Genomic DNA, 19,934 nt, shown 5'->3' with positions numbered 1-19,934 from the left:
CCAAGGTAACAAGTATCGCTGGCCTTGCCCATTCAGTGTTTGTTGGCTCTTTTGAGCCCAAAGATATTGGACACGCTCTTTCTGATTCTAATTGGGTCAATGCCATGCATGAGGAACTTGAAAATTTTGAAAGAAACCAAGTTTGGGTTTTAGTCGAGCCTCCACCTGCTTGTAATCCCATCGAAACGAAGTGGGTTTTCAAAAACAAGCAGGGTGAGGATGGGTTGGTTGTTCGAAACAAGGCCCGTCTTGTTGCCCAGGGGTTTTGCCAAAAAGAAGGGATTGATTTTGAGGAAACTTTTGCCCCTGTTGCTCGTTTGGAAGCGATTCGGATCTTTCTTGCATTTGCTGCTTCTAAGGGTTTTAAAGTTTTCCAAATGAACGTTAAATCTAACTTCTTAAATGGTTTTATCGAAGAAGAAGTTTATGTGAAACAACTCCCTAGTTTCAAAAATCCCAAGTTTCCAAACCGTGTTTTTAAACTTCAGAAAGCACTTTTTGGTTTGAAACAGGCACCTGGAGCTTGGTATGATAGACTGAAAACAATTTTGTTAGCTCAGGGTTTTAAAATGGGATGTGTGGATAAAACTTTGTTTCTCATGCGGTCTGGCACTGATTTTCTATTAGTTCAGATATACGTGGATGATATTATCTTTGGTGGCTCTTCTCACGCTCTTGTCTCCAAGTTTTCTGAGCAGATGTTCAGGGAGTTCGAGATGAGTATGATGGGTGAGCTGCAGTTCTTCCTCGGGCTGCAGATCAAGCAAACTCCTCAGGGCACGTTTGTCCATCAAGCCAAGTACACCAGGGACTTGCTGCGGAAGTTCGACATGAGTGACTTGTCACCTCAGCCGACTCCGATCGGCACTTCGACGGCGCTTGATGAGGACTTGGACGGTGAGGCGGTGGACCAAAAGGAGTATAGGAGCATGATCGGCTCTCTCCTGTACCTGACGGTGACGCTGCCGGACATTCAGTTCGGCGTCGGCCTCTGTGCGCGGTACCAGGCTTCGCCGCGCACGTCCCACAGGCAGGTGGTGAAACGCATCTTCAGGTATCTGAAATTCACCCCTGAATTTGGTCTTTGGTACTCTGCGGATTCTTCTCTGTTTTTAGTGGGCTTTTCTGATGCCGACTTTGGTGGGTGTCGGTTGGATTGCAAGTCGACATCCGGCACTTGTCAATTTCTCGGTACATCTTTGGTGTCTTGGTCCTCTCGCAAGCAGGCTAGCGTAGCGCTTTCTTCCACAGAAGCTGAGTATGTTGCCGCTGCTAGCTGCTGCTCCCAGATACTTTGGATGAAACAAACCTTGCAGGACTATGGTTTGAGTTTCGGTAGGGTTCCTATCTTTGTAGACAACATGTCAGCCATTAGCATTGCAAAGAACCCTGTCCTACACTCCAGAACCAAACACATAGATATCCGGTTCCACTTCCTGCGAGATAACCATGAGAGAGGCCACATAGACTTGATCCATGTCCCTTCAGAGAGGCAAACCACAGATATCCTCACAAAACCACTTGAGCAGGACACCTTTACTCGCTTGCGAGGGGAGCTTGGGGTTTGTTACCCCTTTTGATCGCTGACTTTTCTTTGGTTAGCTCTTTGTAGGTCTTTGTTTTTGCTTCTCTTCGTTTTCTAGGTTTGGTAGTTGCATTGTGCATATACATTATACGTGTTTGCATTTTGCATTGCTACACTGCACTGGCATTCCTGTATACACTGTTAAGATCTTCTAGTGCTTGCTAGTGTAGTTTCTTAGACTCGATCATGTATAGCTTGCTCCACAGTATATTTCATATCATCTGAGTTAAGCTATTTTGATTTGAAAATCTGAAAACATGGTCACCCTGTCTTGGCTACTAGCATGATAGGATGTATTGATGTGCTTTGCTATCTTATTCATGCTAGTGTGGCTTGTAATCTTTGACATGAGCTAAAATTGTTAAATTTGTTTAAAATATGTCTGAAATGGAATGAAAAGATACAGGTGGGATTGCTTGTCGCACTGATCGAGCTTTCGGGACGGCTCACATAGCACTAGTGAGAACCCGGGCAAGGCTGTGCATGACTGAAGCGAGTTCCTTAAGCTTCTGACTGCCTTTGGCATAGGCTTGGCTTCGTTGCTAAGTAAAGCATGACAAACTTTCAACCCCTGGCAAAATCACTTGCTTGATAAGTTTGAGATGCAGAATTGAATCATGATAAAATATATTGGTTGCTTTGGATCACCTTGTATGAGTTTGACTAGCACTGCTTCTTTCTCCTACTTGCTGTTGCTAGATCATGGGTGATGCTTTTATTTTTGCTGAACTGAACTTGCTAGCTCTAGAATTGATTGATATATCCTGTTGAGCTAGATTCAGTTCCTGTTTATGAAGCACACATGTCTGTCACTAGTTGATCATATCTGTGTATGCCTGAGTGTTTCACGTACACCTTCTGCACGACATTCATTGCATAGCATAATTTCAGGGGGGAGTTTTAGGCATCTTTTAGGCTTGATGTGTGCATGTGCCAACAAGGGGGAGAATTTCAGGGAGAAGGAGAAGTGATCGAACAAGGGGGAGACTTGTTTGATTTTTGAAACTTGTTGCGCAGGGAGTGTCTACTTTGTTTTTGGCTCCTGAGTTTTCCTCGCTTTCCCTCCACTTTCAGCATGATTGCGTCGAGCGTTACATCTATCTTTGAGGAGTCATGTTTTGGATTTTGATCGATTGCGTCGAGCCGTTGCCCTTGTCTTAGGGAATCGATCTGTGCTTGAGTAAGTGACTATTCTTGACTTTCTGAGCTTTTTGTCACTTGCTTGAGTTCTTCACTCTCTTGCTTCTATTTTATCACTTCTCTGGTTTCAGGTGGTGTGTTGACAATGCAGTCATCAAGGGGGAGATTGAAGAATGTTGAGTACTCTATCATGCATGTGATGAGTGAATTATCAACCGTGCGGTGTGATCGTGCGCTTGGTCCTTGGTTGCAGGTACACGGGCGTCGAGTGTCAACGGAGAGCTGCCGTGGAGGAGCTCAGGCCGGGCGGCATCTGTGGCGTCCACTCCTGGACCGAGGGCGCAAGCGGCGACGGAAGGCGGGTTTCTTGGTTTGCGCCACAAAACCAAGCAGGCGGACGGCGGTTGAAGACGCTAAGTCGTGGAGGCACGGGCGTCGGTCTCGGGACTGACGGAGGCGACGGGCGTCGACGGCGTCTAGGGCCTCGCTGCGGGAGAGGAGGTGACGGGCGTCGGGCGGCGTCTAGGGCCATGGCGTGGAGGCGGGAATCTTTCCGCGCGTGGAGTTTTGGCGATTTTCTCAAAACCGGCCACCTACCCGGGTTTCGCGGATCCTTCAAAACTGCGAACCGGATCTTCATCAACATGGCGGCATCGCGGAGAAGACTTCGTTTCGAAGAAAGAACCTCAGCCGTCAGATGAGATCGTGTACAGGGGGATGCTGCAGACCAACCGATCTGACCGGTCCCTGGCACCGGTCTGACCGGTCTGATCGGTCCATGGAACCGGTCTGACCGGTCTCGGTGGGTGTAAATATCCCCACCAGCCCGTGGCTGGTTGAGTCTCTTGAGTCTTTTCGAATCCATTTCGTTTTTCCTTTTCCCTTTCCCTGCTCCAGGTTAGGGCCAAGGACTCTAACGCAAACGAGGGTTAGGGTTTAGCTAATCTCTCAAATTAGTGGGTAGGATGATGGGTGGATGGCTCTAGCTTTGTATAGGTGAATTCCTCTGAGTTTTATGAATGAAATCTGGTTAAGATTCACCCTTGTGTACTGAGTATTCGTCCTCCCCTTCCTCTCTTGCGTTTTGGGCTCGAATTCTCCTCTTTTGGTGTGTTTCGTATTTGGAGGAGTCAAGCTCTTCGATTCGTGTTTTGATGGACTCGTTGTGACGATTCTGATTCATCTAGGCTAGTGCCAAACCCTCTAGAATCGCGAGTTCTCACGAATTGGAGTTTTTGAGTTCTTGAGAAAACCCCAATCCTCTTTGATCTTCCCTTGATTTCTCACGATCTGTTAATCTTTTGGGAAAGATCTCTTGGAGATATGTTCACGGGACAGTTGTGAAGGTATCCTCCAAGTTTCATTGGATTTGGACTTCGTTTGCTCGAGATTCAACTTTTGAAGTCTTGTTCCCGAGCTTTTCTGGGAGCAACTGGTCTCCCCAACCGGTCTGACCGGTCTGACCGGAGTGTTGTACCGGTCTGACCGGCCACTGCAGTCGAGTTCTGCGATTTGCATCGTATTGACTCTTTTGCTTCCGCGTAGCTTACTATGGCTTTTCGCAAGGAGATAGCTTATCCATAGCTACTCTCTCATATCCTAGGTTTGAGGGCTTGTGGTGATTTTTGGGATATAGGCCGACGGATCGATTTCGAATGAAATTTTAATCGGCTCTCATTCACCCCCTCTGGTCGCCGATTTCGGTCCCTCAATGAATATATATAATGGGCCTTGTCTTTCAATTCATTTTCGTTCCTAGTAAAAGTGTAACATCAGAGACTGGTGGCAATATATACTAGAGTATGGTTATGCATAGTTGCAGATCGAGCTCCTATATATTTCTGCAGTTTCACGGCATTGGTAAAGATCAGGTGGTCGTCCATCCTTAACTTACTGATTGCCTGCTGCTGCTGCTTCTTCTACGACACATTGTATTGTACATAGTACATGTGATGATGAATTGAATATAGTATTTGGTTGTTGGCTCCGATCGGATCCGATCGATGATCCTCTGCATATGCAATGATGCATGCTGCCAGTCGTTTGGGATCAGCAGATACGAGGGTCATGCATCTATATATATCAGCACTCCTGCTTGACACTACTCTCGATTGAATAATAATAATAATAATGAACCAGCAGCAATTATATAAGGAAGCATGCGTCAACAATAATAGTACGTCCGTAGTAATGCTAACAACAGTGCACGACGACGACCCTGTCAGTATTTGCTTGCTTGCACGGGGAAGGATCATCGGACTGATCACGAGCTGCTCTGCTCTGCTCTCGTAGTCGTACCGACAGCTAGAGCGCGGCATGTGCATTCGATTCACTCGTTGATCATTCGTAGCTAGAGGCGTGCAAGCATCAGGCATGTACAGATCTGCACTGCCGCAGGTACTGCACGAGGTAGGTCTCAACTATAGATCTGAACAAGTAGAAGAAGAAGGATTACCGGCCGATACACCTCCATCGATCTGCAGTTAGTTGGGCAACGGGATTCGGATCCCATACTTTCGTCAAGTTTATTTGTTAATTACTATAAACAGGCAGCCATGATCACCTCAGTTTATCCTGTGGTCCCCTCCCATCTCTCTGTCGTCTAGTAAGCCCCAAGTCGAGGATGGTGGAAATCGATCATTTGTACACTAGCAAGGTGGCAGTATGTATGTACTCCCTCCGTTCTAAATTATGAATATATTTTTTAAAAAAAATTATCTCTCCCTATATATATATATATAGTGTTTTTATTATGTACTCTATATAGAGTACATGTATATAAACAACATATAATAATTTGGATTATAAAGATAGAGCTAGCAGTGCTATATATGCATGAAGTGAAATGCACATATCAATATAATGCATAGTGATCATCAACTGTTTAGGCCTTCGTTTTAAGTTTGCGCGCGTGAGGTCCATTAACGGGTCGGGATTATTGACACTTGGGAATGACCAACTGTTTTAAAACTACAAGTACGAAATTACCGGTCAATATAATTTTAGAGTTGATGGACCTAAATGAAAATGTGAGAACAATATATAGTGGTGTACTGTGTTGCACTAAGGTATGTATGTACAAAAGGGTGGTGTAGGTAAGTCGTAACAATTAAGTTTGGACGGAACCATGCAATGCAATGCAATGCATGCATGATCCATCGTGTCCATGGACGACGACGAGGACGACGCATGGGAAAGAAAAGGCAGATCGAGATGTACAGCGCTACCATCTGCACATGGCTGGCCGGTGGCATGCCATGCGCATCGTACGTCGACTTTACAATAAACCTGCTGTGAACATGAATACATGCACCATCTATCCATGGAGCTAGGGAGACGATGATGATTGTTTAGATAAAGATGATGATGAATATGTACAAGCATGCATGGGCGGCGGCGCTAGCTGTTGTGGTAGCTAGCTGCATGCATGCACCGAGAGACTGCTGACTGTACACGTACCCTTGTATTTGTTTGGCCGGCGGCCTTCACGTCGATTGTTCTCTCTCTCTCTCTCGACTCTCGTGTGTGTTTGTGCTGCTCTCTGCCGGTTTTGGCAGCTACAGAAAATAATAATAATAATAATAAGGAATGAAAAGAATCCTGGCGCTAGGTTGCTGGTTGCTACCGTCCAAAAGAAGGCCCGGTCCTTATCAGGCGAAGCTAGCTAGGCGATCGACCAAAATGCAAAACCGGGCGTTAGGGAACGGAAAACCGCAATGGTTTTTGGCCGTAGCTGCAACACCGCTGGTTTGTGGCTTGTCTCATATGCTACGGACTAGCCAATGCATCGCCCACAATATTTCTCATCTTCTCCTTGCTTGCTTTGTGCTTTCCTTCCCAGCCAGCCAGCCAGCCAGAGAGCAAGCAGAATCTTTACGAGGAAAGAGAATGGCGAGTTTTATAGGATTACCATAACACTTCTCCGGTTCGGCTAATAAGGTCTCAGTTTTGGTAACTGTATCATGAAACTATGCATTGAAACTAGCCTTACAATACAATGCAAATTATCGTAACCCTATGCATACAAGTAGGCATAGTACTGGTCACTGTATATATGCGGTTGCAGCATGTACGCTTCAATCCTTCAACATGCTCTGTCTAGCTATATGCATCTATACATACTTGTATATATCTTTAGAGATCCCTATTTCTTATCTCTGCGTGCGACTCCCGTGTTTTTGTGTATTTTAGGCAGCAGGGCGGGCTGATCCTTCTTGTAATTAGATAGCTTACTTGTGGACTGTGTGTATGTTTGTATGTAGTCTCTTTATTTGTCTCAATCAGTTTATTAATGATTAATACTACATCTAGGCTAGGGAGGTTATGAGAGCATCTCCAACAATCTAGCTATCTTAGCTTGGCTAGCCAAAAAAGTTAGAAGAATCCAAAAAAGTAGATCCAATGGCTCATGCAAACATCCCCACTAGCTATCCTGTTAGTTATTCCTGGCCTCCCGCTAGCTACTTTTGCCCAACAACATCCGCTAGCCATCCACGCTCACGTGACTCCCGCCCCTCCCAATAAGCTCGCCTCCCGCCCCTCTTGCGTCTCGCTACCACGCTGCCGGTCCGCACACGGTTCCTTAGAGGCGATAGCCCAGGTGGCGGCGGCGGCGTCCCTGGAGCGGCGGTTCTTGAGGAGGCAGCAGGGCTGGAGCGGGGGGGGGGGGGGGTGCAGGCAGCGCCCTAGAGGTGGCTGGCATGGATGGGGCCCTGTGACAATGACGGGGAGAGAGGAGAGAGAGGAGAGTTGGATATGAAAAAGGATAATTCCATAGTCTGTTGGTTCCCTCATCTCTTGGATAGTTAAATAGCTAGCAAAATGACTAGCTAAAGAAAATTTGACTAGTCTAATTTAGCTAGTCCCTTGAAAATGCTCCGAATATAATATAATAATAGTTTAGAGATCGCTGGAGTTTTGGCTGCGCAGTCGGCCTGGGTGTTCGGTTCTAACCGAACCGATCGGTTCGGTTCTTCGGTTCTCGAAGAAGTACGGTTCCTGAAAAATAGGAATCGTTCGGTTCTTTTTAGGACTAAGAATCGAGAAATTTCGGGTTCGGTTCCGGTTATAACCGAACTAACCGAGCTTCGTTAAGGAGGAAAACAAATCTGGATCTCGGTGGCGCCGCTGTGGTAGTAGACGACGACGGGGAGCTTCTTGCCCGGTGGGGTGCCCGGCGGGAGGAAGAGGCACGCCCAGACCCTTGTGGCCGGGTCGACGATGACGTCCCTGGACACGAGTCCTCCGTGTCCGGGTCCACCGCAACCGCCATCACTCGTCCCCGGCGTCAGTGCGGCTGTGAGGCCGGCCTCGCGGTGCTATGAGGTGGTGGAGGGATCCGGCACGGGTGGAGCGTGCGGAGGCCGGGGAGGGGGCGCGGCGGCTTCCAGGGACGGGAGGCGGCGGCCGCCGGCCAGGGAGGGGCCGCAGTAGGGCGGCGGCGGGGAGTGGCCAGGCGCCCTGCGGCCGTGGGGGCTGGGTGGAGGGGGCGGTGGTGGCCTGGTGGGTGGGAGTGGCTGTCTGGGTTGAATATAGCTAGAGTTTTGTTTGGGCCTTGGGCCATCTAACATGTTTATGGGCTGAATGTAGGATGGGTCGGTTCCTCGGTTAACCGGCTTAGGAACCGAAACCGAGCCGAATACTTCGATTCCTGACAACCAGGAACCGAAGAGGAACCGAAATTTTTGGTTTCGGTTCGGTTCAGCTTTGGTTCTCAGTTTTTTCGATTTTATTCTCGGTTCTCGATTATTTGTGCCCAGGGCTACTGTGCAGGCAGCACGCAGTAGTAGTAGGAGGAGGTAGCTTGAGCTAGCTGCTGGAGACTTGCATCTTGTACGCCCGTGACGTTGCACGTAGGCGTTGCGACAAGGAAAAAGGGAAAACGGGTCCTCTTCCTCGTGTCGCAAGTCGTAACAACAAGGAAACATGCATGCATCAACACGCGTACGTGCATTTCCGATCATAAAGAAAGAGCATATATCACCGTTCACCAGCTAGCATATGCATATGAGAGAGAGAAGCGGGCGGGCGGGCCGGGAAGGGAAGGGACAAGCGCATGGCGCCACGGCGCGCCTCGGGAACTGCTGGATGCGCTGATGCGTGCTGCTGCTGCTACGACAGCGGGCGCACTGCTGGAGGCCCAAATACTGTAGCTTTTTTTTTTTTTGAAAAGCTAGCTCCATGCATGCCTTCTTTCTTCCCTAGCACGTGGGGGTCCACCGCACAGTCTCCCCGGCACATTATTATTCGTCAGACAGACCGACCATCAACACAAGAGCAGCAGGCAGCAGGCAGCAGGCGAATTCAGTCACTAGTGATCCATCGATGAATCAGGCAGCCCAGGGAGGGACCAAAGCAAAGCCGGCGGCCAGAGCATCGGAGAAAAGAGAGCCATTTGATTTACCTGCGCGCGCGTGCTGCACATCCCGTGATCCACGCCGCGCCAACCAATGCAATCGAGGACGATCCCACGATATGCAATGCAAACATCCATGCATGCTGCTGATTAATATATATAATCCCGTGACGTATATATCATGCACGATAAGGTCAGTTTCAATAAGAATTTCATGACATTAAATATCATCACTTTTACTGACATGGCAGGAGAGAAAGATGAAATTTCATAAGATATGAGGAGAGTTTCTTCACCATAAAACACATCTGGCACAGTTACGATTACTTAGTTCTCGGTCTATGTAACTGAGTCTATGAAACTCCAGCTCGGACTGCCTGCCTGCCTGCTGACTGCTCTTATTAGCTTATTGATCGGTCGTCGCAGCTAAGCTAGCGCCTAGCGACGTCCTTCTCCCCCCCGTGACAGCTACATACAGCTCCCTGCCCGGCTGCCTCAGATCGACTCAGAGCAAGCAGCAGCAGCAGCAGCTGCCCAGCTCAATAATGGAGGAGCGCCAGGTGACACGCGCCCAGCCTTTGCACAGCCACACGCACCTCCACCTCCTTCTCCTTGAGCATGCAATGCAATGCATATATATTCACTCGCTTTCGTGACCAACGTGCATTATTGACCACTCGATCTCCCCAGCAACCACTTGACAGGAGAGTAGACTGCATGCACCTCCTGCCCCTGCAAACACCAGGGAAGCAACCATTTGATACGCCGGGTAGAAGGAAGCCTCCCACAAGAATCTCTCTTTTGCCCTGCACGCCGCCCTTTACACAAAAAGCAAGCAGAGAATTTGACAGCAGCAGCAGCGGCGGCAGTAACAAGGGTACGGTACCTTTCTTCGCATCAAATCCAATCACCCACCCCAAAAGCGGCGTCACTTAATGATGAGATACCTACGGAGCAAACCAACAACTCAATCACACACCATCCATCATCGCCCAGAATCCCCGCAGGGACGGACGGGCACTCGTAGCCTTTGCTGCAGCAACTGCGCCCTGCCACACCCAACACCCCCAACATCGACCCGTCCGTCCAACGGCACAAAACCCACACAGAGACAGACAGAGACAGGCAGGCAATGCCATTGCCAGGTGATGACTGATGAGAGTGCAATCACAAGATCTCAAAGATCATCCCATCCCGTGCTATGGCTGCAGCCTCCTCCGCCTTTTACATGCCCCTTGCCCCTCGGCGCCTCCGGACTCCCAGTACCATCACCGGACATAATCATACAACCACAGGCACCAGAGCCCTTTAGTCTTCCCTTTCCAGTTTTCACCACACCACCACCACCTAGTCCTCCAGTGAATATTCCAGGCCTTCTCGCCCGCCTTTCAAGGATTCGAATTATGGCAGCCTCAAATAATAGCCCACGTAGCTGCTGTGCCGCCACGATCCCCAACGGTAAAAAGATGCCCAATGCAACAAGTCCCCAGTCATTCTTTAGAAGTTATCATTGCAAACCTACAAACAAGCTGTCCATTACAAATTCTTCAAATCCAGATACAAGGCAAACAGTACGCAAGTACAGCTACAACAATCTACCCAGAGTCACGGGAGGGCCACCACCATCAACACCAGGCCAGGGCCATACATCTTGGCAATACGGTGCCCCCACCCACCCGGGATAGGGAGGGGCAAAAGCCTTTTTACCTGTCGTAGCCACCGCCAGCAGCACGGCGGCCGCCACCATAGCCTCTCTCGGGCATCCGATACGGCGAGATCGATCGATCCCTTCTTGACCTGCCCCCGCCATACGGTGGCGGGGAATACCCCCGACCGCCCCTGCTCTCATAGTAATCTCGGAGGTCCCTGTGGGGGGAGTAGTCCCTGTAGGGAGGGTAGTCCCGAGTATCCCTGTACGAAGGGTAGTCCCGACTCTCCCTGTAGGAATACATGGGGGGTGGAGACCTGCGGTAGCCATAGCCGCCGCCGCCGCCCCCGCTGTTGCCATAATACTCATCACGACCACCACCATAGCCACGGCGGTATCTCCCACGTTCTCTGCGCTCATACCGGTGGCCTGTCAAGGTGCGTACCATAAGAAGTAATAAATAAAAACAAAAGAACACATTTCAACTGATTGCCCACTAACTGATAAGGCATATGGCATCCCAAAAGTGAAAAAGAAACAGACAAATAAATATACTGAAAGGTTTTAAAAGGATGTTGTGAAGTGCACTGGTATCTACAAAATTAAAAATGCTGCTTCCGTACCAAGATAGCTTCCGGGAGTTGGTGTCCTTGGGCGACCACGGCGTGACTGAAACAACAGAAAGACCAATTCTAGTCAGATTACAAGCAGTAATAAGGATAAAAGTATCATTCTTGGATCATGTACGTAATTACAAGTTTCTCTTACAATCAATGGATATACGACCTGCAATAACGGACCAAGGGAGGGAAATAAGTAACGAAGAGCCCAAACTCCAACTAGCAGACATCCAACGTTGCTATGCACATGGCACCGCACATGCTTGACTAATGAGTTGGCATTGCCCGTTGATTAGTTGAAGGTGAAAGCTCAGGTTTAGTTGAATAATTGCTACATTTAGTTGGTGTGAATCTTGTGGTGCATAGTAACTCTTTGGGCTGTCCACTGATCGAGCTGTAATTTGCTAAAGCTGAAATTGATGAACTCAGAATCTTGATTGCTGCACATATCTTGCACAGTATGTTCTGAATAATAACCAAAAAAACTTCCAGGTCAACACACAGCACATATGTGGTCGCACTATTAGTATCAACAACCCTAGTGACGGTAAACACAATTACCTTTTCAACTGTAATGTTTCGACCTTCCATCACAGAATTGTTAAGATACTTGATGCAACGGTCAGCTTCTTCCACAGTGTCCATGGTGACAAAGGCAAATCCACGCGAAACACGTGTATGGGGTTCAAGAACAACATGGCAACCAACCACCTAGTCCACAAGAGATGTTATGTTGTGATACTTTTGAGAGAAATTTGGCTGAACTTTGTATGAAGTCAACTAACCCTTCCTTCCTTCGAGAAATAATCTTTAATTTCCCTTTCAGTCACCCTAGAAGAGAGTCCAGTCACATATAAAGTATTTCCACGGTTAACAGCCTCCTCCTCCCTGCAAAACAGGCAATAATTAAGAATGTGGAGATTGCAGATAAAAGAATTATTAGCCAACGGAAAACTAATTGTCATGAAAACTTTAGGTAGCTCATTGAATAAAAACACAACTATCCCCACTTTTTCCCATTGTATCTCTTTTACTAGCTCATTACTCACAATTTTTTTATTCTTGCAGCACATTGAAACATGCTTCTACAACATGAACCTCACTGTATCTCTTTTACAAGCCATCCAAAGTACTAAATATAATTCGGTTAGCAAAATATGTAACATACACTAATATCACCAAAAAATTTCCTTGTCCAATTCAACATCTATAACAAGATGATATTGCAATTTTGTTGTATAATAGAAAACCATTTCAAGATAATGATTACACGAGACACAGTGGTTGTTACAAAATCATACTCACAGAAGTGATGCAATTCTTTATATTTGTTATGTAGTAGGCATGTCACATATATTGTATATGACTTTCAACAAGCACAACAATTCTATTTGGTACATTTAAACTTTACATACTCTATGCTTCAAGAAAAGTATCTCCAAATAGCTATAATAATAGGATAGAATACTTAGAATTTATTTATTGTTTTATTCTTACACCACACAGACACATGCTTCTACAACATGAACCTCACTGAGCTTCTAGCAATAGAATTACCGGTCAGTGCACAAACATGTGAGTACTCAAATACTCTAGTAACAAAGGAAAAATCATACAGAATTGATGAAGCACAGGTTCTATTAGGCAAAAAATTTAAAGCATATTTATAGAAAACATTTTAAAGCACATGGACCATTAGCAAACAAAAAGAACACGGAGCACCTCTCATGGCTTCTAGATCTTGACCTTGCCTGAGATCTAGGATCAGGCACAGGTGACCTAGACTGAGACCGAGCTGGAGACCGTGACCTTGACCTTGCTTTTGGGTGCCCCCTGCTGTAAGGGGAAGGGGACCTTGAGTACCTGAAAGTAAGAAATTGCCACCAGCATGTATCAAAAAAAAAAAACAGTCCCTGCAGTTGTGATAAGGAGTTCTGGTAAAAATAATGGCAAGAGAATCCGCAGTTATCTAGTTAGCATGAAAAACCACTGTAACGATGTGCCCAATTCAAAGAAGATCCCATGTTTACTGATAGGAAACTCTTGCAGACAGACACTGAATATGATAGATGCCACATCTACATTATAGTCATAAATAAAACCTGACAGTCAACTTAGACTGACAAAGTGCTATCCTAATGACATATACAAAAAGATAAAAAAAACTCATAAAGTAAGAAAAGACAAAAATTGATTGCCTTATCATCTACAGCTGATATAGAGAAAGCCCAGGAAAATTAGTTGTATGTGCTAACTGAAGTTAACCTGGGCAATAACTCTCTAATCATGGCATCAACACAACACCATTTGGTCATTAACCACAAAACACTGCTGAAGCATGTTTCTGCAGCGGTTCATAATAACTTTTAATCCACCATTTGGTGTTGCTACAATTCCACTAAACAATGAGCAACTAACTGACTACAATTCATTTAACTTAGATGGCAGTCTCTTTGATGAGGCTTGTACTCAATTGAGTAATGGACTAAGTTTCAAAGACCAAGTCCTCATTACCACAATGAAACATAGGAATGAAATGGACAAATGAATCCTAGTCAACTTATTCCTCAACAATAGCATAGACATAGAAAGCACCACTGCACCAGCACGAATTATCTAAATGTTGTGTGTAATGGCACAAACCAAAAACTTCTTTGGGGAGCTACAACTACCAACTACTATGTTGTGTGCAAGCCTGCTAGGAACAGCACTTGGTCAAGGGCCACTTTTGAGGAACAGGTAGAACAACAATATAAGGAAAAGAATACAGGGGAAAGCTTAACACTTTTAAGTGTGTTCATGGAAAAGGTTGCCAAATTAATCTGAGCTCAGACATACAATGCAACATATCCAAAATTAATCTGAGCTCATACATACAATGCAACATATCTAGGTAGACACAAAAAATATAGAACATGATTCTAAAAGCTTCAGCTATGAAGTGTATTAACAATTTGGTCAAAGTTATTAGACCATGCACACTTTGGATAGTAAGCATGTTGAGCCAGATTCAAACAAACACAATCATTTCTGGGTAAAGGTTTAGGAGGCAACACTAAACACACATAACTGATTCAAATCCAGGAGATAACCTTGTTCCAAGATGCAAATAAAAAACATGCAGACTCTGGATAGTAAAAGTTGCGCCAGATCAAACACATACGCAAGATAGACAAACACCATCATTTCTGGTTAAATGTTCAGGAGGAGAAAACCTCATACATTCAATCTGGTGCATCTATATTTAACAAACCAGAAGGTCATACTAGAGATCTTTGAAGTAATACCTTGATAAAAGGTGCACACCAATCTAAACCAACATAGATCTCAAAAACATAAGAAGCAAGATGCAATCAACCTCACCAACCACTATTTTTGAAATAAAAAAAACGTGACAAACAAAATAACAGAAATCACATTAACGCTATCCCCCACCCGTGTACTTGTACACACTTTACAGATCCTGAGTTTGCCCGTGCTAACCCCAATGAAGCCAAATGGTTGCGACGAGACTACGATTCTAATCGGAAAAACCATAACACTAGAGCCAGATCAGGGGTGACCAACGAGCGAGGATTACAAAGGAGGCATAAATGAGAAGCGAAGCCGGCGTAGTTACCTCCTGCGCGGGGAATCGGCCTGCCAAAACAGATGGGGAGCAACACCCAAAAGCGAGGCGTCAGTGCGGAGATCAAAGGAATCCACAGAAGGAGGGGGGGGATCGCAAACACGAATGAGACAACGAAGGCCAGGAGGAGGAGGGAATCACCATGTTGCGAAGCGGCGGCGGCGGCGACCGACGCGGTGGAGCTCCCGGCCGTCTCGCGCTGGGCTAGGGTTTGGCTGACGCGTTCGCTTCTCCCCTCCCCTCCTCTTTCCGGCATGTTCGAAATGGCTCCGCGTGGTATTTTGTCGGCCGAAGACCGCTACAGTTGGTGGGCTTCGAGGTCAACGAGGCCCGGCCCATTTAACACAAATGGGCTTCAAGGCCCGGCCAGGATCTGTCACGAGAGGGAGGAAGGACGCAGGAGCCGAGGTCAGGGAGGAAACCCTCGTGAACGGAGCCACGGCGGCGGCGATGCCGCTGGAGAGGAAGAGGATGGCCGGGCTGTGGGAGCGCGAGGTCGGCGGCCTCCCTCCCAGGAGCTTCGCCAACGCCGTCATGGCCTCCAAGGTTTTCTTCCCCTCTCCCTCCTCTCTTATCACGTAGTACTACTCTGATTAGCCCACAATTCTGTTTGTACCAACCTTCGATCCGTGAATTCGAAAGATTAATGGGTATATGAGTGAGAAATTATTGCATTGCATGGGCTTCGTGTTGCTGCAGCTACGCGCTTGCTGAGTTTCAGAGAGGATGAGAGCAGGCTGTGACCAGTTTGACCGTGCGCAGGACTTCGTGCAATCTCTCAGCATACAGAAGAGGCTACGGAAGCACAGGGGCTGCGTCAACACTATAAGCTTCAACGCGGACGGGAGATTGCTCCTCTCCGGGGCGGACGATCGGACCGTCGTGCTGTGGAACTGGGTGGAGGCGGTGCCAACCCTATCGTTCCACACTGGGCACAGTAACAACGTGCTCCACGCGCAGTTCATGCCCTTCTCGGATGACCGGAGCGTTGTCACGTGTGCTGCTGATGGTGAGGTATTGCATACTCGATGTCCTCCTGGCAATGACAAATTCGATGATCCGATGTTCCCTTTGGTCACTCAACCATTTGTGCTATGTTCCTCGATTGTGAACCGAAACAGGTGAGGCATTCACAGATACGGGAAGGGGGGCGCGCAACTACCGACAAACTTGTTGAGTTGGAGTTTGCGATACACAGGTTGGCTGTTGAGCCGGGAAGTCCTTACACATTCTACTGCTGCTGTGAAGATAGCTCCGTGTGGCTCGTATGTTGTTGAGTTCCTTGGCTTCTTTTTATCCCGGCTGGATCCTTCTGTTGCTAACTTTGTTTTCTCTGCAGTTTGACCTCAGGGGGAAACATGCCGTGGAACTCTTTAAATGTGGGGCTGCATACCATTTCACTGCTGATGCCACCGAACTCTTTGCTATTGCCATAGACCCAAGGCAGCCCTGTTGTTTTGCAGCGGCTGGATCAGATGAGTATGTAAGGATATATGATACCCGCAAGATTCGTCTGGATGGCAATTCTATTTTCGGTCACCCAACGGAGCACTTCTGCCCTCCACATTTGATTGGTGGAAACAAAGATGGAATAACTGGTTTGGCTTACTCACAGACCAGTGAGCTATTAGCATCCTATAGTCATGACAATATCTACCTTTTCTCAAGAGAGCATGGTTTACACTTGAACAACATTGAGGTAGATGAACAACTCCTGATGGATGGGACCAACCCCTTATCTTGTCGTAGGGATGAGTTGCCTATACCTAAGACATTCAAGGGACACCAGAACCAACACACCATTAAGGGGGTAAACTTCCTTGGGCCCAACTGTGATTATGTTACCTCCGGGTCAGACTGTGGCCGTATATTTATTTGGAGAAAGAAGGATGGGGAGCTGATCAGAGTGATGACTGGAGATAAACACATTGTAAACTGTGTCGAACAGCACCCTTCAGGGATTGTTGTTGCAAGCAGTGGCATTGATAACGATATTAAGATTTGGGAACCTGGTGAAGGTGAAAACCCCTCCGTCTCTCCTGTTGACAAGGTATGTAAATTGTTGTACTTGAAACTCTTATACTTCTCATGCCTTGGTATCCGTTATGTTCTTTGTATGCACAACTCATCATAAATGCCTTATGTTCTTTGTTCAAGCAAAAAAACTGTCGTAAATGCCGTATTGTATTGGGCAGGCATGGCTAAATATTCAACTAACAGCATTCCCATGATGAATTTTAGTTTGCTTGAGATCTATTCAAAATGAACAAGGAGTGCCCTTCTTTTCTTTTCCTTTTCTCCTCGAAAAAAAATGAAATAGGCGAGTTCATTTGCATCTGATGTATCTGGCGTAATCTGTGTATTTTCACTGTAAAAGGAAAAGGACCACAGAGGACCAGTTTCACATTAGAAAGTAGAATGGTATAAGAATGATGTCTCTTGTTGATGAAGTCACTACAGAACTGCCAGAATCCAAAATTATAGAAGTCCAAGTACTGTTCATTATGTCTGTAAAATTTTCAGTAATATTTGCCCCGTTGTTCATATTATCCATGAAACTAAAAGATAGTGATCAAATTGTAGTTTAAGATTTTTAATAGGAAAATTGTTTCAATGAAAAATGAAAAGGTTGTGCAATCTAATTTCTCGTTGCTTGAGATCCTCCAAAGTTAACTTTTTTTGACATTGTAGCAGTTGCATGATCCTCCAAACAATGTTGTTTTTCTTTTGGTCCATTATTTAACAATGTTACTTTCATGTTTGAATAGAGTTGCAAAAAATTTATACTTCTGGTTTGTGTGTTGCTACTGGTTTGTGAATGATTTTAGAATATTGATATATGTGGAATTCGCATTTGAAGGTTGAGGAAGATATGTGGCTCTACACCAGCAGTGATTCTGATGGCTTTTTTTACAACGACGATTTGGAATATGCAATGGACTTTGATGATATCTATGTATATGGAAATGGTGATGAACATTCATCTGAGGAAGATGAGGATACGTCATCAGAGGAAGATGATGATGGTGATAACAGTGCCAAAGACGACGACGATGGTGATAACAGTGCCGAAGATGTAAGTGATGGTTGATGACGGTATAACAGGCGATGAAGATTATGTTCAGCTATTAGTTCAAGAGCAGCTGCTGCTAGTTTCAAGTGATGGTTGATCTCGGGAGGTGCCAGGCTTTAAACAGCGTAGTTAGGATTCTCAAGTCTCTGCGTGATGCCTGCTAGGTTATTGTTTGGTGCTTCCTTTTCGCTCTTCAGTGTTTCACCTGTATATATTTTCTTCAGATTTGAGGTAGTCTAGCATCGTGATGTAAATGTCTCGTGAAAGAGATTAACCAGTGGAAGACTAGTTTAGTATAAGAGCAGCTTTGGGCATCATGATATTGGATATAGCATTAAGTTTTCATCCACTCAGGAGAGTTCATGAAGGATCCTCAGAATGCACAAAATTGAAATCAGCACAACGTGTAAATTTTATACTTGTCTGGAGGAACATTATAGAAGACGATTTGATTCCTGAAATGTTTTCCTTTGTCTAGAGCAGTTTATTTTATCTAGTAGTGTTGTGCTCAGTGGCGCATAAATCCCTCTGATTCAAAAAGAAGAAAAAACTTAGTCTCTTCTCCATTCCTTTCAAAACACATCCAATCCTTCAACTTTAGGCACTTTTTCTCCTTTCTTTGTTTCTTGCCTTTGTGTCGGGTACCACGATTAGGGACACCCTAATCGGGGTACTAAGATCGCTCCAAAAACACAAAACACCTGTTAAAATAACTGGGCACACAAAGACCCACGACCTGCCTCCCATTCGGAAGAAAGGAAGGGACTCAAAGAAGCCCAGCGTGCGGCCCATTCACATCCCCCTCGAACCCGCGGAACGATCTCCGCCTCGCTCGAGGGTAGCGGATCTGCCCTCGAGCAGGTGACTCACCTCCGCCTCGCTCGAGGGTAGTGGATCTGCACTCGAGTAGGTGACTCACCTCCGCCTCGCTCGAGGGTAGCGGATCCGCCCTCGAGCGGGTGACTTATCTCCGCCCCGCTCAAGGCCGTCTCTCGGCACAAGGGACAAACAACCTCGCCGCCCAACTGCTCGCCGTACGAAGGCATTAAAAGCTGGCCACTCCGCCACGGCTCAAAGGACGGGCGGCGCCAGGCCGCCATTCCCACAGTGGATGTGACCGGGGTCCCATCCGCTGACTCCGGTCACCATTCCGCCATCCCGGATACTGTAGCAATACCTTGGGACCTGCACGCAGAACAAGATGGGCTTGGCACTGCTCCCATTACTGTTCTGCCGACGCCGACCATCCGGACTCGCCTCCCACTGGGGAAGGGGTCCGGGACTTCCACGTGTCCCCCGGACCTTCTAGTGTGCACGCCCACACTCCCACCAGGGGGTCCGGGGCCATCGCGCGCCATTACTACCGCTAGTCCACAGGGCCCACTACATACCACCACCACGCCGCCTGCGGGACACTGCAGGACGACCGGCGCGATCTTCACAGGACCAAGGACAATGTCCAGGACGACTGCGACGCGCGCCGCCTTCCCACAGTGTACTTCCTACAGTGTTTGACCACTGTACCCGCGATTCAGGGGAAAACGACGACTTCCGCGCCCTACACTCGTGTACGCCGCCCCCTCCTTGTGACTATAAAAGGAGGAGGCGGACCCCCTTTAAGCCTCTCTAGGCTCTAACTGGACTCTAGTCTGCTTGGTCTCTCTGGCTTCTCTCTTCAAGAGGATGTTCAGGGACTACTGAGCTCCAATCTCAACCAACTCCACTCCTAGCTGAGACTTGGGAGCTTCTCTCCCTCTCTCGCCTCGCTTGTATCCCCTACTACAAGCACTCCGGGTGCAAGATAATACAGTGCCCTCGCACACCTCCTTTGCTGGACGTACGGCCCCGCGGCCGGAACCAGGATAAACCGTGCGTTACTGTGATT

The 19,934-nt window shown here is 46.9% G+C and overlaps 2 protein-coding genes across 3 annotated transcripts; one reads left to right on the top strand and one right to left on the bottom strand.

The window, feature by feature from the left end:
- Positions 1-10,554: 10,554 nt before the first annotated feature.
- On the bottom strand, positions 10,555-15,269 carry LOC120704519 (serine/arginine-rich splicing factor SR45a-like). Its single transcript, XM_039988943.1, has 7 exons — positions 15,118-15,269; positions 14,968-14,987; positions 13,071-13,211; positions 12,134-12,236; positions 11,910-12,059; positions 11,352-11,397; positions 10,555-11,157 (listed from the first exon to the last, which is right to left on the bottom strand). The coding sequence occupies exons 1-7, from the start codon at positions 15,118-15,120 to the stop codon at positions 10,784-10,786; spliced, it is 837 nt and encodes a 278-aa protein (XP_039844877.1). The 5' UTR covers positions 15,121-15,269; the 3' UTR covers positions 10,555-10,783.
- A 40-nt stretch (positions 15,270-15,309) lies between these two features.
- LOC120704518 (DDB1- and CUL4-associated factor 8-like) lies at positions 15,310-18,437 on the top strand. Of its 2 annotated transcripts, none has more exons than XM_039988941.1 (5): positions 15,310-15,522; positions 15,739-15,990; positions 16,098-16,241; positions 16,316-17,026; positions 17,837-18,437. In XM_039988941.1, the coding sequence occupies exons 1-5, from the start codon at positions 15,325-15,327 to the stop codon at positions 18,065-18,067; spliced, it is 1,536 nt and encodes a 511-aa protein (XP_039844875.1). In that variant the 5' UTR covers positions 15,310-15,324; the 3' UTR covers positions 18,068-18,437. The 2 variants fall into 2 exon arrangements, with proteins under 2 accessions (XP_039844875.1, XP_039844876.1); XM_039988942.1 differs by having other exon boundaries at positions 15,378-15,522; positions 15,676-15,990; positions 17,837-18,144.
- The last annotated feature ends 1,497 nt before the right edge of the window (positions 18,438-19,934 follow it).

Source organism: Panicum virgatum, chromosome 4K (genome assembly GCF_016808335.1).
Source record: "Panicum virgatum strain AP13 chromosome 4K, P.virgatum_v5, whole genome shotgun sequence".
Classification (NCBI taxonomy): Eukaryota; Viridiplantae; Streptophyta; class Magnoliopsida; order Poales; family Poaceae; genus Panicum; species Panicum virgatum.
This window is presented reverse-complemented; position numbering and strand designations above follow the sequence as displayed.

Bases quoted from the DNA above. Each gene is read 5' to 3' on its own strand.
- LOC120704519 (XM_039988943.1), bottom strand. The intron at 13,212-14,967 runs GTAACTACGCCG...TCTTACTTTCAG, and splicing joins GCCGATTCCCCGCGCAGGAG to GTACTCAAGGTCCCCTTCCC. The intron at 12,060-12,133 runs GTTAGTTGACTT...CTTGTGGACTAG, and splicing joins ATTTCTCGAAGGAAGGAAGG to GTGGTTGGTTGCCATGTTGT.
- LOC120704518 (XM_039988941.1), top strand. From the start codon at position 15,325: ATGGGCTTCAAGGCCCGGCCAGGATCTGTCACGAGAGGGAGGAAGGAC. The intron at 15,523-15,738 runs GTTTTCTTCCCC...GACCGTGCGCAG, and splicing joins ACGCCGTCATGGCCTCCAAG to GACTTCGTGCAATCTCTCAG. The intron at 15,991-16,097 runs GTATTGCATACT...GAACCGAAACAG, and splicing joins CGTGTGCTGCTGATGGTGAG to GTGAGGCATTCACAGATACG.